We start from the raw sequence: 20,000 nt of genomic DNA, 5'->3' as shown, positions 1-20,000 counted from the left end.
AAACAATCATCGTAAGCCTCCTCGCCGGATGTTGTGAAGCGATTATAAACTCTTTGATGTCAAGGTCGAGCGCTCCCGGATGAAAGTTCGTCTTCGCAAAACTTCCCGACTACTGTGGTTATTATGTTATATAAAAGGGAAATGAATGAATGTGATTAGCTGGGCGATTCTCCGTACGTGTATATATGAGCGTGGGAATGAGCGTACATTTCTGGACATTGGGTTGTTTCGTTTTCTGTGAGGAAGTGCTCCGTTTTCTTTTTGTGTTGTTAGGAAAGAGAACAAAAAAAAAATATTTCTTAACCTAAATCAAAACTGTTATAAATGCACAGTATTTAAAGAAAAAAAGTGAAATAATGTAGTGAGAAAGAAAGATAGAAAGTCGTGTAGTCACAAAAATAGCCAATAGGTCTGAGTACCCCCTTCCTCTCTCAGACTACTGAGTTATTAAACCAGCGTACATTCTCACTCATCTGAAAAATGGTTACAGTCCACAACACAAAGTTGAAATTGAGAAATGAAATAAAATATCCTCCTGATATTTCATAGAATCGTATAATATATGTACTCATTATCTCTCTGTCTTCCTCTAAATATAATCCACCGTTGGTGTAAATATTAACGCGAATCACACCATAATATGATCTCTCCGTTCATGTGGTAGAATTAGTTGGGTACGATCATCAACCTTCATCTCTTCTGCTCTCGGATGTTGCTATCAAACATCATCACTATGGCAACTTTGAGAGTAACTGGACTGTTAAACAACAGAATCAGAACCTTTTATATTCGCTGAGTTCTGCGTTGAAAAAGATAATACTATCAATAATTAGATTCACCTTCAGAAGACAACATTGAATATAACTATTTTCTTTTATTACAAAAAAAAAGGTAACATGAATGAAAGTAATTTACGAACGTCATTTAACTTTTAAACATTATCTAATTCCATCATGACAAATTTTAATAGCCGTAGGAAGTGTATTGGAAATGGGAAAGAACTATATAGTTCATATATCAATGATATTAAACAAGCAAATGAATATACGACCATTTGTTTTACTTGAAGGTAAATCAAAGACTTTAAATAAGCATTTCCTACCTATTGAAATTTAATGAAAAATGTGAGCTTAAGTGATAAATGTTTATGTTTTTTTCTTTTCATGTCTGTATCTTGTTTTTACACATACACACACACACACACACACACATATATATATATATATATATATATATATATATATATATATATATATATATATATATATATATATATATATATATATATATATATATATATATATATATATATATATATATACATAAATGTCTGCGTGTGTATAATTATCATCATCCTCATCTCCCCCACGCCTATAGATGCAAAGGGCCTCAGTTAGATTTCACCATTCGTCTCTTATCTTGAGCTTTTAAATCAATACTTCTCCATTCATCATCTCCTACTTCACACTTCATGTAGGCCTGGGTCTTTCAACTCTTCTAGTGCCTTGTGGAGCCCAGTTTGGTGAACTAATCTCTCTTGGGTATTGCGAAGAGCATGCCTAAACCATCTCCATCTACCCTCAACATGATCTCATCCACATATGGCACTTGAGTAATCCCTCTTTTAGTTTCATTTCTAATCCTGTCCTGCCATTTAACTCCCAATATTCTTTTGAGGGCTTTGTTCTCAAATCTACAAAATCTGTTGGATATTGTTTCTTTGTCATACTACGACTCATGTCCATACAGTAACACCGATCTTACTAAACTGATATATAGCCTGACTTTTCCATGTAATTTCAGGCGATTTGATTTCCAAATTTTCCTTAACCTACCTATTGTCTGATTTACTTTTTTCAATTTTTCATTTAACTCCAATTCTAAAAACCTAGTACTAGAAATCACAATTCCTAAATATTTAAATGATTCCACCTCATTAATCCTTTCTACCTCCAATGATATTTCATCTTCCATTGCATATTCCGTTCTCATCATCTCTGTCTTTTTTTTTTTTATTTATTTTGAGCCAAACCTCATGTGATATTTGATGACTTCTGGTAAGCAAACTTTGCAAGTCCTGTGGCCTTTTGCTAATATATATATATATATATATATATATATATATATATATATATATATATATATATATATATGTGTATATATATACATATATATATATATATATATATACATACATATATACATACACACACACGAAGTGTGTGTATATAATCACACAAAGATAGTAAATTCTCATATTTTTAATATTCCAGTGTAAGAAATGCAAAGTTTAGTACTGCTTCGCAAGGGAAGCAATGTCACCAAACACTGTGAAATGAAGAAATAACCGACATTCAAAAGAGTTAAAAATTAAGGAATTCAAGAGGCATATTACAGTGGGATTCATGAAAAAAAAATTATTACCACCAAAATAATATTCTAATATAGAAACGTAGGCTTTTGTAATTATTTGCAGTGAAATCTGAATGAAAAACTTCGCTGGCAGTAGATTCAAGAATCCCAATGAGCAAATTAATTCCGTTTCAAAAACGTTACAAATTAAATGCATTTCAAAATCAAGGTGAAAGAAAGACTGATGTTTCAAGGAACGAATGACACACTTGCTTCAATTCTACATCCTTTAACTTCTCGCAAAGCTTCAGGAGAAACTGTCCATTGATAAAACTGCCGATCATTCTCTCATTCTTTAACATATCAGTCGAAAGAAGTTAGTCACCGGTAAAAGCAATTATCTAATTCAGGTCAAATGATCAAAAAATGCGGATCACATTCACATTTTTAAAAATATTTATTTCAGGAAAACAGATTATCAATATTAATTAAAGAAAGCGATGATTTCGGTTACGTTTCTTTTTATTTTCTTCTATTTCGAATTCATTAGAATAAAGAGCATTGATCCCCATCAAATCAAAACCAAACAGCAAGCGTCCAAGTAAGTAAATGTGTAACTCATTACTTTATCATGGAGTTGCATATAACAAGGAATTTCCAAAATAGCAATTGGATTTTTTCTTTCAAGGTTTTTTTGAAGAGGGAGATATCAAAGACTTAGAATTTATAGAATAATGGGCTGTACTCAAAGGAGACGGAGAAAGGGTAGGCAAGTGCAAAGTCATTTGTTCAAATAGAAAGTTCAGCGTGAGGTCATTTAGCATGATGATGAGGAGGAGGAGGAGAGAGAGAGAGAGAGAGAGAGAGGAGGAGGAGAGAGAGAGAGAGAGGAGGAGGAGAGAGAGAGAGAGAGAGAGAGAGAGAGAGAGAGAGAGAGAGAGAGAGAGAGAGAGAATTTCAGATTTATTTTTCTAACCACTTTCATTGAGTTCATCCGGCCAATTGAGAAATCAAGGAGGAGATTGCAAGGAAAATAAAGTCGGGAAACAGTTATTGATAGAAAATTACAGAGGAATCAAAGTTAAAAAGTATATTAGCACAATGATTGAATCTGTGCGGTGGCAGTACAGAAACGTAATCAATATATGCATAAAAAACAAAAATCTCTCTCTCTCTCTCTCTCTCTCTCTCTCTCTCTCTCTCTCTCTCTCTCTCTCTCTCTCTCTCTCTCTCTCAGAGGTTCAGAGAATGACCTTCTGTTTCCTTTTTGAATAAAACTTGCTCTCCCTGGCCATTGTATTTTTCATTTATCTTTGTTTCTTTAGGAGTGACGCAAATAGGAATATTTGGTTGCCAACTCATCTAAAGAATAAACTTTATAGAGAAAGTGAAAACACTGAGTTCATTCGTTTCTTACTTTTACTAAATAGTAAAAATTGTTATTGATATTGCTTTACAGTTCCTTTTTATTCCGTTGTAAAACCATTTATACATACTGAATACTACATACAAAATATGTTGATAACACAAATACACAAAATTTGTGATATCCGTATTTACTGGAAAGTACCTTCAGAGAATAAATCGTGATTATTCCGAATTAAACCTATTATTTTCACCATCAACCCGTGACCCTTCATTATACAGAGAAGGGGAAAGGATCTATTGAAACAGAATGAGCTAACAATACAATTGCGTCTCCCACCCCCAGTTTTTGTTTAAATCATGTATGGCTAATGACACATTTCCGGTGTTGATACTTTGCGGCATTCCATCAGTCAACAAATTCTTGTAAACTTTACATGGGTTGTGGTACCCTATATGGAAACGTCCCTGTCTGGCGTTCTGCTGGGCTAGGGTTCGAAACTACCTTAAGCTCGATAGTTTTTTGTAGTGTTTGCCCCCTCACCATCCTTTTGAGCTAATGATGTGGGTATTTGAGGGAGCCTATAGTTCAACCAGCTGAATCATCTGCAGCTATTGCCTGGCCCACCCTGGTCTTAGTTTGGGTAGAAAGGGTGCTTGGACGCTGATCATATGATATTATGGTCAGTCTGTAGTCTAGGACATTGTCACTGTCCATTGCCTTTGCCATTCATGTGTGATCTTTAAATCGTGCATTGGTAATTATGAAGTCAAATAGGAATCGTTTTCATGAAAATGCGTTTAAAGAAATTGATATTGTACCAAAATTAAGATTAAGGTAATTGACAAATCCAAGGTAACCCATTGCGGGTATTTTCGTATGTACAATTTTGTGTAATTAACCCGCTTATAATGTACTATTGCGATATAATTATTCATTCTTGGATTATTAGTCAGTCATGATTGTGCAACACTTATAATAAAATAGTACACGAGTAGTTCTTATTTATTTATCTATATAATAATTATGCAGACAACAATATAAATAATTGTAAAGACTATGCTTAAATTATGCTACAGTATATCTTTACAAAGTTGAAGCCAAACGTTGAAAATACTTTCTTTACAGATACCGAAAAACTGCCAAATAGCTGTTCAGTAAATCCTCTCTCGAAGTCCATAGAATGAACTATGATATAGAGGTGTCATAGAACTCACAAAAAAAAAAATCACTCATGGGTGAAGAAGGAACAAAGAAAATGGAGGAAAGCAACGAGAGAAGCGGCGACAAGGCCACCTCTGCCGGAAAAGCCAACGATAAGAGCATAGACACATTTAAACTAGATGACTCTGGAGGTATCGTTGGCGTCAAAAGTTTCGAAGACTTACTGGAAATCATTGGAACCAATGGAAGATGGAATATAATGATCTTCCTCATCTGTAGTATGTGTAAGTACTACTTTTGCCATTTCAATGGCTCTGTAAATCATTATTGTTTATGATGCATTCATATTTTTTTTTCCGTTTATCCTTTCATCTAGTACAGTGGTAACGTACTGGCCTTGCAATCATATGGATAGCAGGTCAAGTCTCACCTCTGCCTGTGAGTTTAAGCTGTTTATTGGGGAGATTATTGGTGTGGTTTGGGTACAATGGTTAGGGTCGGGGTTATCCGCCAAACGTTCTGATGAGCATCTCTACATGAAACTGGAACTGAAATCTATCATCTATGATCCTCATACTTCCCTTTTTTATGGGGGGGGGGGGGGGCATTTTCTCTATTTTAAAAAAATGCATTTGAATATCTCCATGTACCAAGCTTTGGTCATTTAGTCAGTGTCATATTTCTTATGTAGTTTACATATAGCATGATGTTGCACATCTAGAACATATAAAGTCATTCCTTTATATGCTTTACATTCTTCCACCACCATGTTCCATTATTATTACAGTTACTTTTTAATGTTAGTATAATATTTCACTTGAGTCGCAAAATAACTAAAAATGAGTATTCACGGGGAATCTGACATCATTTCAGCTACATTCATGTCGACTCTCCAATCTATAACCTACCAATTCCTGGGGGCCACTCCTGAGTACTGGTGCCACATAGACTCATTAGCTGAGGCTAATTGGACGCAAGAACAGATTTTTGACCTCTCTCTTCCATCCAGGTAAGTGCAAAGATTCTTATTCCTCTGACTTTTTTTTTTTTTTTTTTTTTTTTTTTTTTTTTTTTTTGTGTGTGCAAATATGCGTGTAAGGCCAATACAAATATCTAATTAATTCTCCCCAGGCTTCTATAAGTCATTACATAAATCCGTGAAAATGAAGATAGCTGTTCTTGTTGAGTATTAAGACAGTATGCATAGACAGGAATGCATAAATTTGAACTGTTCGTCTAACGCTAATAGCGAATGTTATTTATCAACACTAGATATACTTCACTTAAGATAAGAACTCTGGTTTCTTTAATGATTTTTTGTAAATATTGCAATCCCTTCCGGTATGAGTCACCGTTCGATAAATTTCCTTACCAAAGGGTGATTTATCAAGCATTGTAAGGGCACTTACCACATCACAGAAGTTTACTTTATATATATCATTCGAAATGTTACGTAAGTATTTATAAATAATGAATTTTTTGTGAACCATTACACTTTCTTGTTGTAACTTCAAGGACGTACTATTTTATATTTCTTCCGATCTACCTTTACTATTTATAGCTTTTTTCCTTATTCCTTATTATTCTTCATATTAGGAAACAATATTCTCCAGTACAGTTTGACACATGAGTTCCTGGAACACCACACTACGAAGAAGTGCACCGTGTCATACCCTTACTTTGGGCCGAGTAACCAAACAGATAGTGCAGTTGGGAGATGGCAGAGGTGGACGGGGCTAAACACAGAAACTTGCCGCGCAGTAAGGGTGTGACTGGACGCACTTCCTCAGAGCGAGATACACCAAGAATTCCTGTGTCCTACTGTACGTCACCTCCCTTTACAGGAATAGAACGGAACTCAAGTTCTGCGAGTACAACAACTACAACTACACTCACGCGGCTCATTTGGGCTATGAGAAATCCCTGGAACAGCTCGAAATCCTCTCCAGCGGAAGTGTTGAGACCGTGCCTTGCTCGTCCAGGGTGTTTAATACGAGCCAGTACACGTCCACAATTGTTACCGAGGTATGAGGTCAGACTGGGTCGTCTGTTTAAGCTCCCTTTATCTCTGTTTTCATAGAAATATATATATGTATTTTTGGGCTCAAGCCATGTCGTCCTGATGGAAGTTCCTATAGGGTAGCTTCCTAGGGTATATTACAACTACGGCGATATTCCCAGCGAATTTACCTTAAGGTACCAGAATTCTAACTCCTGGAGCGAGTATCCCTCGTGAAAGGGATATCGCGACATATCAGAGTACGTATTCTAGACACGTCACATGGCAATCTACATCCTGGACAGAGATTTCGTCTCGTAGGAGGTGATTGGCGAGATACGAATTCGGGAAAGAAAAAGGGGAGCCGCTCCCAAGGCTTCCCTATCCCCCGATTCGTATGCGTGCCTGGCGCCAATCCTGGCGCCATCTGTATTCCTTTTTGCGTAGCTTAACAACTCGGTGTTTTTTCCTGTTTTTCTCGCAAATCTTGGATTTATTCGACTTTTCATGGCTTCTTCGTCTTCGTTGGCCTCTGATAAGTTGAGTATAGTGTCTGTTATGTATAAATGTAGGCTCTTGGTAAAATTTTGAGTGATTAATAGGATTAATCTTTGATACAAGAGCCGTAGCCTACCAGAGGCGTCTTGGACGCTGTCGCTCGCTAGGTATAAGTTAGTTAGTCAGAGCGACATTCCTGGTTGTTTTGCTTTAATAAATTTTAGCTATTTAGCATTACATAGGATTTCCTTTCGTGCTTAGTATTATTTGGCGAAGTATTCGCCATTCTGGCCTACGCTAGGCCATGTAGCCTAGTCGTTTGGTCCTAGTACTTCATGCATGATTATGGTTTTTCCGAGTGTAATTAAAATTTTATTGAAGCTTTAGGCTATATTTTATACATTTTAGACTGTGTGGAATATTTCCAAGATAGTATACGAGTGAGTTTCGGTGAATTAGGTAATCGATTCTCTTGGTGCCTAGGCTAGTTGCTTATGGAGCCTTAGTATACTTTATCATACTCCCCGGTTGCTTTCTTTTCTTCGGAGAAGGTATGCAATCCCTTTCCCTCTGTTTAAGCCTTGGGCTTATCCCTAAGTGGTTTTTTCCGAAATTTATTTTCGATAAAACTATACTAGGGTGTTACTGTACCTTCCTGTTCCTGTAGTATGGTTCAAGAGGGACAGAACAACAGAGTTTTTAATCTGAGTCTGTGTTGTCTGGCTTGGGGCTGAGTCCCCCTCGCTGACCTAACACATACAAAGGGAGCTTAGCTCCCTTAGGTCACTACCGAAGGTTTCTGTAGTATGATTCCTTCTTTTGTGATCTACCAGACTAGTCCTGTTGCTGTTCTCGCGGGAGGATAAGTTCTTCCCTTGGGAGTAGCAACGCCTTCCTTGCTTTGGTGCTCTGGAAGCTGGCAAGTATTGCTGGCCTTTCCCCTTAGATCTCCCTTAGGCTAAGATAAGTTTCTTAGCTGCGGGTGATCTGTCACTAAAGCAAGGTTGGCAGGACCCTCTTGTCCCTTCCCCCTCTTTCTTCATACTGTACTGTACGTCGTTCTACATCTGGACCTAGTATAGGTTAGGATGTGGAATTGACTCAGCCCCTTGCCGGCCGGCAGAGCTGGCCGGCAGGGGTCTTACTGTACTGTAAGTCGTTCTACTTCTGGTCCTAGTATAGGTTAGGATGTGGAATTGACTCAGCCCCTGGCCGGCCGGCAGAGCTGCTGGCCGGCAAGGGTCTTATGTTTTCGAGTGCTGCCCGGACCTCTCTTGGTCCCTCATCCATGCCTGCCGGCAGAGCCGGACGGCATGGGTCAAGGAAGCCTGAATTAGTTTCTCCCCTTCCTTATATGCACTCTTTCGGTTGCCGGGCTTGGAGGTTGTGTACACTCTTATCCCGGCATCCATTCTATTTTCTTCTAGTGCTGTATCTGTCCCGGCAGCCGGGCAGGTGTAGTCCTCTGGTTCTTTTGCTGCCGGCTGGCATCGGTCTTGTACCTTTGCCGGCCGGCTTATGTCAGTCCTTGTCTGCCGGTCACCAAGAGTGTGGCTGGCAGCTGGGTACTACCTTGTGTAGTTGCTGGCCGGCAGCCATTGCCGGCCAACACTGGCTGTTACCGGCCGGCAGTTGCTGCCGACCGGCACAGGCATTTGAACCAGAGTGCTGCCGCCCTATAGCTGTTAAGTAGTATACTTTAAAGCTAGTTGTGGTGTGTGCCGGCCGGCAAAGGCAGGCCGGCACACATCCTCTATACTGTACTAGTATTCTTCTGTATAGCATATACAGTAAGAAGAAAACTATAGTAAGGGTTTTGGTACAGCACTGTATCTTCTAACACTATTGTGTTTTCTTGCACATCCCTTTGCTGTTGCCCTCAGATAGGAAGCTGAGTTCTTCCCTGTCTATTATCCAGGATTTTAAAATAATTGCTTAGGTGTGAGCTCCACCTGTTTCCTCTGGAAACCTTGCATTGGTTACTCTAGAAGAGATAAACCATTTTGATTTTATTATCTGGAAGGCTGCAACAATGGGTTGTGAGGGAAACACAAGTGTGTGTCTTTCCTTTATGAATTGTTATGCTATACTATGCATATCCAGTGATACATAGTTCACTTGATACTCATGGAAATTTCTTCTCTTTACAGGAGGACCCTCCGAAGTGCGGAAATGTTTTCTGCAATGTCCGCAGCAAGAACCTCTGCGGACATGAGTGTTGTAGGAGACACGCAGCATGCGCTGTCTCCAAGGATGATCTCCAGTATTGGGACCCTCAGGTATGTACTGTATGCACTAACCTGATTACTGAGGCTTTTGATTCCCCTAGAACGGCGGAATCAAGGGATATAGCAAGGGAAAAGCTTCGTACTTGGGTAAGGGGCTTCAAGAAGAACACCTCTGGCCCTTATCTTCCAAGTGAGAAGATGAGGGCGTATCTTTTTCCCCAGGCATCAGCTGATGCAGTGATTCCCCAGCCTCAAGAGGAGATCCCTCAAGATCAAGTCCAGGTGGACGTGGAAGTCGCAGTCGCGATGCAAGACATCCAGTTGGATGACAGGATGTCTGACCTGGACGAACGTTTGGAACAAGACCTCCTGGCAGAAGGTCAGGATGAAGTTCAAACCCCGGATGTCGTAGAGGATGAGGTCGACGAGGTGTCGGCTACTCCGGTTCAGATTCCGGAGCCTATCCCCTCAACATCGGCTGGTCTCCCAGTAGAACTGGGACAGGCCCTCTCTTCGATTGTTGGAATGATCCAACAAATGCAGAAGGAGAATCAGGAGAAGGCGGCTGCAATGGAACTGCGTATGCAGTCCCTGGCAGAATCACATGGGCCCCGGAAAAGGCTCAATGTGAAAGACCTTCCCGTATGCTCAGATGCTAACCCATGGAGGTATGCTGAGCACATGCCGATGACGACTGGAAAGATCGTCATCTCAGATAAGCTGGGTTCAGTTCCCCTAGAGGAGGTAGAATTCTGGCCCAGCAAGGCATCATATCCGGACTGCTATGTCCGGCTGAGAAAAGAACCAGCTTCAAGGGAGGAGACAGAGCCGAAGGAGGTCATTATTATGGACCACGCTAAGGCTCAAGCCCTACTTTAATCCTCGATGAAAGAGAGGGGCTTCTCTAACTCGAAGGTAGCTGCATTGAGCAAGAAGCTCCCTTCTTTTGTGTCCTCTCCTGCTAGAGCCTTCCCCTTTTTACAGAAAGGGTTTGCGGCTGTCCTAAAGGCAGTCGAGGCCGGCAAGCCTTGCCCCTCCCTGGAGGAGTGTAAACCCTTGTCGCTGGCCCTGCCTATGGACCACAAAGACTGGAAGGATGTCCATCTGACATTCTCAGTGGGAAAGTTGGAGGCTGATATTGCCGGACGGCAATTCGGCGAGGACCTCCCCAAGCTGTCCGACTCTCTTTTACGAAGAGAGTTCGAGACAAAAGAAAGACTGGCTGCCTCAATGTCTCATCAGACTACTCTTGAGACGATGGCAAGTGACCCCAAGGTCCATGAAATGTTCATGGTAGTGGCTAAGTCTCACCTAGCCACAGTGACGAAGGACCTTTATGGCTTCGTCAAGGCAAGGAGAGCTTGCAGGGAGTTCGTGTTCACCGGGGCTTCGGTGAGACACGAGCCAAGGAAGTTAATCTCGTCCAACATTTGGGGAAAAGACCTTTTCCCTACCGATGTGGTCAAGGAGGTTGTTGATAAGGCCGCCGTGGAGAATAGAAACCTTCTCCAGAAGTGGGGCCTGGCTATCAAAAGAAAATCTTCCCCGGATGAGGGTCCTCAACCAAAGAGGAAGAATATGAGAACTAGGCTACCGTCTCGGCCAGCCAAGCCTTTTAGACAGCAACAGCAACTGCAATTGCCATTGCCTCCAGTGCCCCAGATGGTGGCACAAACCCCGACTACTTTTCAGTGGGTACCCCAGGCTGTGCCAGGTCAGTCAACCACATTCACCCCAACGTTCGAAGGACAGTCTTCTTCCTTTCGTGCAAAACCTAGAGGAGCAGCCAGAGGCTCGTCTAGGCGCCCCTCAAGGGGAAGTGGATTCAGAGGTGGTCGTGGTCAGGGAGGCAAGACCTCAGGACGGCAGTCCAAGTGAAACGATACCGGTAGGAGGGAGACTGATGAAATTTTGGGATCGCTGGACCTTCGATCCCTGGGCCCAAAGCCTACTCAAGAATGGACTGGGCTGGAGCTGGTACAGCACTCCACCCCCGTGCCTTCGGTTTTTCCAACACTCCACCCCCGTTTTGGAGGAGTACGTTCAAGAACTGTTGGAGAAAAAGGTGATCCGAAAGGTGAAGTCCATCAAATTCCAAGGGAGGCTGTTTTGTGTTCCCAAGAAAGACTCGGAAAAGCTCAGAGTCATTCTGGACTTGTCGCCACTCAACAAGTTCATAGTGAATTGCAAATTCAAGATGCTAACACTGCAACACATAAGGACCTTACTGCCCAAGAGGGCATACTCAGTCTCTATAGACTTGTCAGACGCCTATTGGCACATTCCAATCAGCCGTCGACTCTCCCCCTACCTAGGGTTCAGGCTACAACGGAGACTATACGCCTTCAGAGCCATGCCATTCGGGCTAAACATAGCCCCAAGGATTTTCACGAAGCTTGCGAGCGCAGCTCTCAAACAATTACGCCTAAAGGGAATTCAGGTAGTAGCCTACCTGGACGACTGGCTGGTGTGGGCAGCATCCGAGACCGAATGCTTGCAAGCTTCCAGTCAGGTGATCCAGTTCCTAGAGTACCTAGGCTTCAAGATCAACAGAAAAAAGTCTCGACTTTCTCCATCCCAAAAGTTCCAGTGGCTGGGAATCCACTGGGACCTTTTGTCACACAGTTTCTCCATCCCGACGAAGAAAAGGAAGGAGATAGCGGGCTCTGTCAAGAGACTTCTAGATTCCGAAAGGATATCAAGACGCGAACAGGAGAGGGTACTAGGCTCTCTCCAGTTTGCTTCAGTGACAGACCCAGTGCTAAGAGCACAGCTAAAGGATGCAACCGGAGTTTGGAGAAGGTATGCATCAAACGCGCGAAGAGATCTGAGAAGACCAGTGCCGCCTCGGCTACGTACTCTTCTCAGACCTTGGTCCCAAGCCAGACATCTAAAGAAGTCGGTTCTTCTTCAGCCACCTCCCCCGTCGATGACGATTCACTCAGACGCCTCAAAGGAGGGATGGGGAGGTCACTCTCATCGGAAAAAAGTCCAGGGGACTTGGTCCAAGCTATTCAGGACCTTTCATATAAACTTTCTAGAAGCTATGGCAGTGCTCCTTACCTTAAAGAAAGTCTCCCCGCGTCACTCGATCCACATAAGATTGGTGATGGACAGCGAGGTGGTTGTGAGATGCTTGAATCGACAAGGGTCGAGGTCACCACCTCTCAACCAAGTGATGTTAGCCATTTTCCAATTAGCGGAAAAGAAGAAGTGGTACCTGTCGGCAGTTCACCTTCAAGGAGTCCGCAATGTGACAGCGGACGCTCTATCCAGGTTCACACCGATAGAGTCGGAATGGTCCTTAGACGCAGGATCATTCTCCTTCATTCTGAATCAAGTCCCAGAACTGCAGATAAACCTCTTTGCGACGAAAGACAACAAGAAGTTGCCCCTGTACGTGTCCCCGTACGAGGACCCCTTAGCGGAAGCAGTGGACGCAATGTCCCTCGACTGGAACAGATGGTCCAGGATTTATCTGTTCCCTCCTCACAACCTTCTGTTGAGGGTCCTCAACAAACTGAGATCCTTCAAGGGGGTAGCGGCAATAGTGGCCCACAAGTGGCCGAACAGTATGTGGTTCCCCTTGGCGTTGGAACTACAGATGAAGTTCGTGCCGCTACCACATACAGTTCTGACCCAGCGAGTCCAGAAGTCGACTGTCTGCGCTTCATTACAGAAAACCCGGACCCTGCAGCTCATGATTTTCTCGCCCTTGCGGTGAGAAAGCGTTTCGGGATTTCGAAAGCCAGCATAGACTTCCTAGAGGAATATAAGTGCAAATCGACTAGAAGGCAATATGAGTCATCTTGGAGAAAATGGGTGGCCTTAGTAAAGGCAAAGAATCCGCAGATCTCAACAGACTTCTGCTTATCTTTCTTCATCCACCTCCATGGCCAAGGGTTGGCAGCTAACACGATTTCAGTGTGTAAATCTGCTTTGATGAGACCCATTTTATTTGCCTTCCAGATCGACCTAGGTAACGAGATCTTTAATAAAGTTCAGAAAGCCTGCGCTAGGCTCAGACCTTCAGCACCTCCAAAGCCCATCTCATGGTCTTTAGACAAAGTTCTTCATTTCACCTCCCTGTTGAGCAATGAAGAATGTGCGTTAAAGGATTTGACGCAAAAAGTTATTTTCCTATTTGCACTCGCGTCCGGGGCCAGGGTTAGTGAGATCGTAGCCCTCTCGAGAGAGGCAGGTCGTGTTCAGTTCCTGGATGGGGGGGATCTGAACCTGTTTCCGGATCCTACGTTTCTCGCCAAGAATGAGTTACCCACCAACAGGTGGGGTCCCTGGAGAATCTGCCCTCTGAAAGAAGATGCATCTCTATGTCCAGTAGAATGCCTAAAGGTCTATCTTCGTAGAACTTCAGACTTCAAGGGTGGTCAACTATTCAGGGGAGAAACATCAGGCTCAAATTTATCTCTGGATCAACTCAGAGCGAAAATCACATATTTTATTCGCAGAGCGGATCCTGACAGTACACCCGCAGGTCACGATCCGAGGAAAGTTGCCTCATCCCTAAATTTCTTTAATTGTATGGATTTTGAACATCTCCGTTCATACACGGGCTGGAAGTCTTCCAGGGTGTTCTTTCGCCACTATGCGAAGCAAGTAGAGGAACTTAAGAGATCTGTGGTAGCAGTGGGTCGTGTAGTTAACCCTACTGTTTAACTCTGCGAGGAACAGTGGTCTTAATTGGGACGATTAAGTCCAGGGTGAGTGTGTAGGTACATACTGTACTTCAAACTAAATGAGGGCACCAAGTGCCCACATAGACTGTTCCTTCTTTCAAAGGTGAACCTAGCATAAGTTCAGACATGTGTGCCGAGCGTTTCTAACGCTAATGTGATTGATTTGTAATACAGACTTTTATGACTTGATACCTCGGTATCTTATTAAAGTGGTGTTTAATGGTTTTTCTTTCAGATAAACAAGTTCTGTTTACTATCATACTTATGCTTAAAGTTTTGGGTTATCCTCTTTTATATATATATATATTTGTTGTTAACCTGTCTGTTTATTGTCTGTCAATAAACTTGTTCTTGAGAACCTTGCGTCTCTTTCACCTGTGTCAATTTATTGGTATAATTGAGCATTTTAATTCTATGTATCTTATCTGGGATAATTCTAATAGAATTGTTCTGTTATGCAAGCTATGTTGCATTGGTTTATGTAGTCCCCTAATGGGAGGACTCCGTCCCATAAAGGGACGAGGGCGGTTTTATTAGTTTCTTCCTATGCGGATATAAACCTTTGTCCAATACAAGTATTGTGCGGATTACTGGTCAATATATATTGACGCAGTGGTTCTATACAAACTATGCTTTACTTAATATAGGGCGAGACCACTATATTAGCTTGCCTGGTATTCATACATAGATATATGTACTCTTCGAGACTTTTCCAGAGTCTAGTAGGACTCTTCCCTGTAGGGGGCAGGAAGCTCTAACATAGTTTATAGTTAGTTGAAAAGATGTATAACGGTAACATCTTAGGTCTCTAGGTCTAGTCGACCGGGAAAAAATTACCTCCGGGAGTACGGCACGTTCTGAGAATCCACAGATACAGTAATGCTCTGGCACACTTCCATCAGGACGACATGGCTTGAGCCCAAAAAACGGATTTTGAGCGAAGCGAAAAATCTATTTTTGGGCGAGATGGCCATGTCGTCCTGATGGACCCGCCCTTGCCTTTCTAAGAAAGGGCTGTAGGACCCCTCCCTACATACAGTATCTGTAGCACCTCGTGTACGCTACAAGGAATACAGATGGCGCCAGGATTGGCGCCAGGCACGCATACGAATCGGGGGATAGGGAAGCCTTGGGAGCGGCTCCCCTTTTTCTTTCCCGAATTCGTATCTCGCCAATCACCTCCTACGAGACGAAATCTCTGTCCAGGATGTAGATTGCCATGTGACGTGTCTAGAATACGTCCTCTGATATGTCGCGATATCCCTTTCACGAGGGATACTCGCTCCAGGAGTTAGAATTCTGGTACCTTAAGGTAAATTCTCTGGGAATATCGCCGTAGTTGTAATATACCCTAGGAAGCTACCCTATAGGAACTTCCATCAGGACGACATGGCCATCTCACCCAAAAATAGATTTTTCGCTTCGCTCAAAATCCGTTATATATATATATATATATATATATATATACACACACACATATATATGTATATATATATATATATATATATATATATATATATATATATATATATATATGTATATATATTGGACGACATGGCTGCTTACCCAAAAATAGATTTTTCCTATGACAAAATATGTTATATATATATATATATATATATATATATATATATATATGTATGTGTATATATATATATATATATATATATATATATATATATATATATATATATACACACCTAAATATATATATATATATATATATATATATATATATATATATATATATGTATATATATATATATATATATTGCATATATATATATATATATATATTGCATATATGTATATATATATATATTGCATATATATATATATATATATATATATATATATATATATATATATATATATATGTGTGTGTGTGTGTGTGTGTGTGTGTGTATAATAGAAAATCACGTTCAATATGCAAAGTGTTGCCCATAAAAGCACTAGACAATTAGAAATTTGTTGGGATTATATTTCGGAAATTTGTTTCCTTCTACGATTACTTAATGAAATAATGGATACAGAGAAGTGGCACGTCGTACTGGTGAAAAAAAAAATAAATTATTCAGTTAATATCGTTAAGATAAGTAATAATTTTCTTAATATGTTTTAATTATTTTTTTTATCGCACATAGTTTTTAGAAGCAGTTACCCATTCAAAGATCGAAGATCTTTTTTTTACATTGACTATTTGTTCTTATTAGTCTTATCGAAGAGAGAGAAAGGAAGGAAAAAGATGGAGTGAAAGACTAACAGGCACATGTATTTTATTAATGTCTACATTATATTCCAATGATTATTACTATTACCATGATTTTTCTTTTCTCTTTCTATTCTTATCATAGTTATTAATTTCATTAAAATTGTTACTTATGTTATTGTTATTAAATTCTTCTGGTTAGTGGGACTTGGTATGCGAAAGTCGAGCGCTGTATTCGACAACCCAGGCAGCCTCGCAGGCTGGGATACTAATCGGAGCATCAACATTCGGATTTCTCCTCGACAAGTAAGTGTGATCTATTCGACAATATTTTTATCCTCTTCAACTATTCAGTGGCTTAACTAATGTAATAAAATAAATCCAGGTGGCTTTCCCAATCTGTCAAATGACCATTTTCTAACTACAACTAAACTTTCGACTTTGGCCTGCTTCTGTTTTTCCAGATTCTGAAAGGCTTACTACTTTTCGTGGCTAAAGATTCTCTCTCTCTCTCTCTCTCTCTCTCTCTCTCTCTCTCTCTCTCTCTCTCTCTCTCTCTCTCTCTCTCATGAAAGAAAAACAGATTTATTGTCACTTCTTTTCCAAAAGTGGTCAATATGGTAATCCTTTTTCTCCCATTTCCTTATTTATTCCTCCAACAAAATTAGTCCTCATTTTTTGTTTAGTTTCTTATTTATTCAGTTTTTTCTTTTATTCTTACTAGAACCCGATTACTGGTAAATTTTGTTCACTTATCCATTAAATCGGTATTCATATTATTGCATTCTTTTATATGTTCATTAGATAATTACTTTGTGTATATCTCTGTGTTTGTTTCCGTCGGAATAACTCAAAGTTGCTTTTGAATTATTTTTACTCAGCTTGTTTGAGTATCAATAATATGTTTGCTTTTAGGAAGTAGTTATTCTTCGGCCTTTAAATCATGCGTCTCTATAAAGTTACATTTCATATTTATTAAATACCCTGGTATAGTATTCCTTTGTTCACTTGTTTATTTGTCCACAAATCTATCATTTTATTTCTTTGTTCGTCTATTCATCTATTTATTCAATTGTTAACTTATTTATTCATTCGTTAGATTCGGTCGAAGACGCATCATCCTAATCTGCGTGTTCTTCAGTCTGGTGTCTGGATTGGCTGCCGCCGTTTCGCCAAACTTCATCTTCTACGTGATCTTGAAGACTTTGGTGTCGTGTTTCAATTTCGGATGTTATACCGGGTGCTTCATTCAAGGTACGAAAGGGGAGGTGACCATTTTCCTTATCTATTGAAAGGTAGACTGAAATAGCTGAAATATCTAGAGATTTAAGAATGTTTAGTAATTACAGTCTCACTAATTAGAGTCTTAGTAATTATAATCTTAGTGATTAGAATCTTAGTAATTAGGGTCTTTTAAGTAGTCTAGGTGGTTATTTAATCAGATAGAAGTATTCAGGGGCAACTGATCAACTACATATCTTTTTGTGACGCGTGTAAAGAATTTTAGATAAACAAAAAGTTATAGTAACAATGAAGATAACGATAAAGTCTCGTGTATGAACAAGAAATTCCGTTAAATTCATCACAAAAATCAGTGAAAATGCTGTTTGCTCAGAGAATTCCTGACTTTTTTTTAATTCATGCAGTACCATTATGTCTATAGACTGTATATGCATATTCATAGAGCTTTGCGGTTTTGTTTTTGGAATAGTTATGGTGATGACGCTTCTATATAGGTAATGATAGTAAGTTTAATATAAGTAGGATCAATTATCAGTGATCAACCCCACCGCGAAGAGAAACAGATAAACTTTTAATTTTGTTTCTTTAAAAACTAGTCATGGAACTGTGTTCGCCCAGTCAGCGATCGTCCTTTGGAAGTCTTTTCGTGTTGCCGTGGGCAGTTGGCTACATGTTAGTGCCAGGGATAGCTTACTTCATCAGGTCTTGGAGGTGGTTGCAGACTGCATACTCAATGCCGGTTATTTTGCTCTTTTCTTACTATTGGTAAGTAAAGACCTGTTTTGACTTTACATGTGCATAATCAAATTCTTGTATGTGAATGTTTATGAGTGGGAATAGCTTTTAAGGCGTAAAGTGTTCTCATGAAAGCAGGGGCAAGGGACAGTTTCATTGCCTAGCTAGTAGGACGATGCCATAGAAACTGATCATATATAAATATGATCAGTCCCCAAACCCCCTCTCCACCCAAACTAGGACCAGGAAAGGCTAGGCAATGGCTGCTGATGACTCTTCCAAACCCTTCATCTTTGTCTCACAAGGATGATTAGGTAGCAGACACTACAAGAAACTATCGAGCTTGGGCGTGACTCGAGCCTCAGTCCGGTATATCACCAGGGCCACCCATACTAGATTGGTTTGCTGTGAGCAATTAGACTAAAGTCTCCCACCATCACTAATCCGTATTGGCCAGCGTGGTGATGAAAACTGGCCAAACCCAAAGCCTGAATAAAATATGCCTGAGGCCTTTGGACTGTAGTAGACTAGAAATGGCTGCATTTCTTGTTATTGTTGTTAAATGTTTATGTACATCGTTATATGCGTTTGTAATTATCCTTACTTCATTATTGAACAGGTCTGGCTGACGCATGTCCTGTTTGGTACTTGACCTGTTGTTAATCATATGTTTTTCTTTGTTGTTTACTTTATTAGATATACTTCATAATTCATCTTATATACTATAATTTGTTATATACAGTATTACGTTTTCCCCCTTATTTCTCACATTAGTTTGTTCTTTGCTTCTTAATATGGCTTTCCGCACAAGGCTATAGTTTCCCTTTTTATGTAGTATTTTGCCCTAACAACTACAGTAACTGGGTATGTAATAATAATAATAATGATGATAATAATAATAATAATAATAATAATAATGATAATGATAATAATAATAATTATTATTATTTTTATTGTTATTGTTATTATTATTATTATTATTATTATTATATATTATATAAATAGTAATAATAATAATAATAATAATAATAATAATAATAATAATAATCAGTTAAATCTATCTCTGACTAGTAAAATGGTGGTCCAATAATTGTGTAATAATGCAAATTTTACTAATATTCATCTTTAGTTAAGATTATGTACAAGTTTTACTTATATACATACATACATATATATATATATATATATATATATATATATATATACATATATAGAAATTCATGTCTTTCTTGTGAAAGGTGGAAAATGCTAGTCTTCGTAAATTATGTGTCTAGCTATTATTACTCTTTGGTCTAATGTAACATCAGTTTTTTCTTCAATTATAGCTTAATACTGTATCAAGCCATTCATCTTTTGGCTGTTGAGTTTTTTTTTATTATTATTATTTTTCAGTTGTTGTAACCGGATAGTTGTACTTTCGTTGAAGACCATAGCTTATAAATTTACCCAAAATCACTTGATTAATGTTTTGATTATCAGTTGAAAACATTAATTTCCGCGAAATTTAAAG

The 20,000-nt window shown here is 39.6% G+C and overlaps 1 protein-coding gene across 3 annotated transcripts in view; it reads left to right on the top strand.

The window, feature by feature from the left end:
• LOC137616365 (organic cation transporter protein-like) overlaps window positions 1-20,000 on the top strand; it is a 38,828-nt gene that overhangs the window by 8,572 nt on the left and 10,256 nt on the right. For all 3 annotated transcript variants that reach the window (XM_068346037.1, XM_068346035.1, XM_068346036.1), the window contains exons 2-7: window positions 4,847-5,166; window positions 5,756-5,891; window positions 6,727-6,907; window positions 16,716-16,819; window positions 17,613-17,767; window positions 18,352-18,520. In XM_068346037.1, the coding sequence (XP_068202138.1) occupies window positions 4,953-5,166; window positions 5,756-5,891; window positions 6,727-6,907; window positions 16,716-16,819; window positions 17,613-17,767; window positions 18,352-18,520 (959 nt within the window). In that variant the 5' untranslated portion in view covers window positions 4,847-4,952. The remainder of the gene's footprint in view (window positions 1-4,846; window positions 5,167-5,755; window positions 5,892-6,726; window positions 6,908-16,715; window positions 16,820-17,612; window positions 17,768-18,351; window positions 18,521-20,000) is intronic.

Source organism: Palaemon carinicauda, chromosome 22 (assembly GCF_036898095.1).
Source record: "Palaemon carinicauda isolate YSFRI2023 chromosome 22, ASM3689809v2, whole genome shotgun sequence".
Classification (NCBI taxonomy): Eukaryota; Metazoa; Arthropoda; class Malacostraca; order Decapoda; family Palaemonidae; genus Palaemon; species Palaemon carinicauda.
Note: the sequence above shows the minus strand (reverse complement) of the source record. Positions and strands in the feature narration are given on the sequence as shown.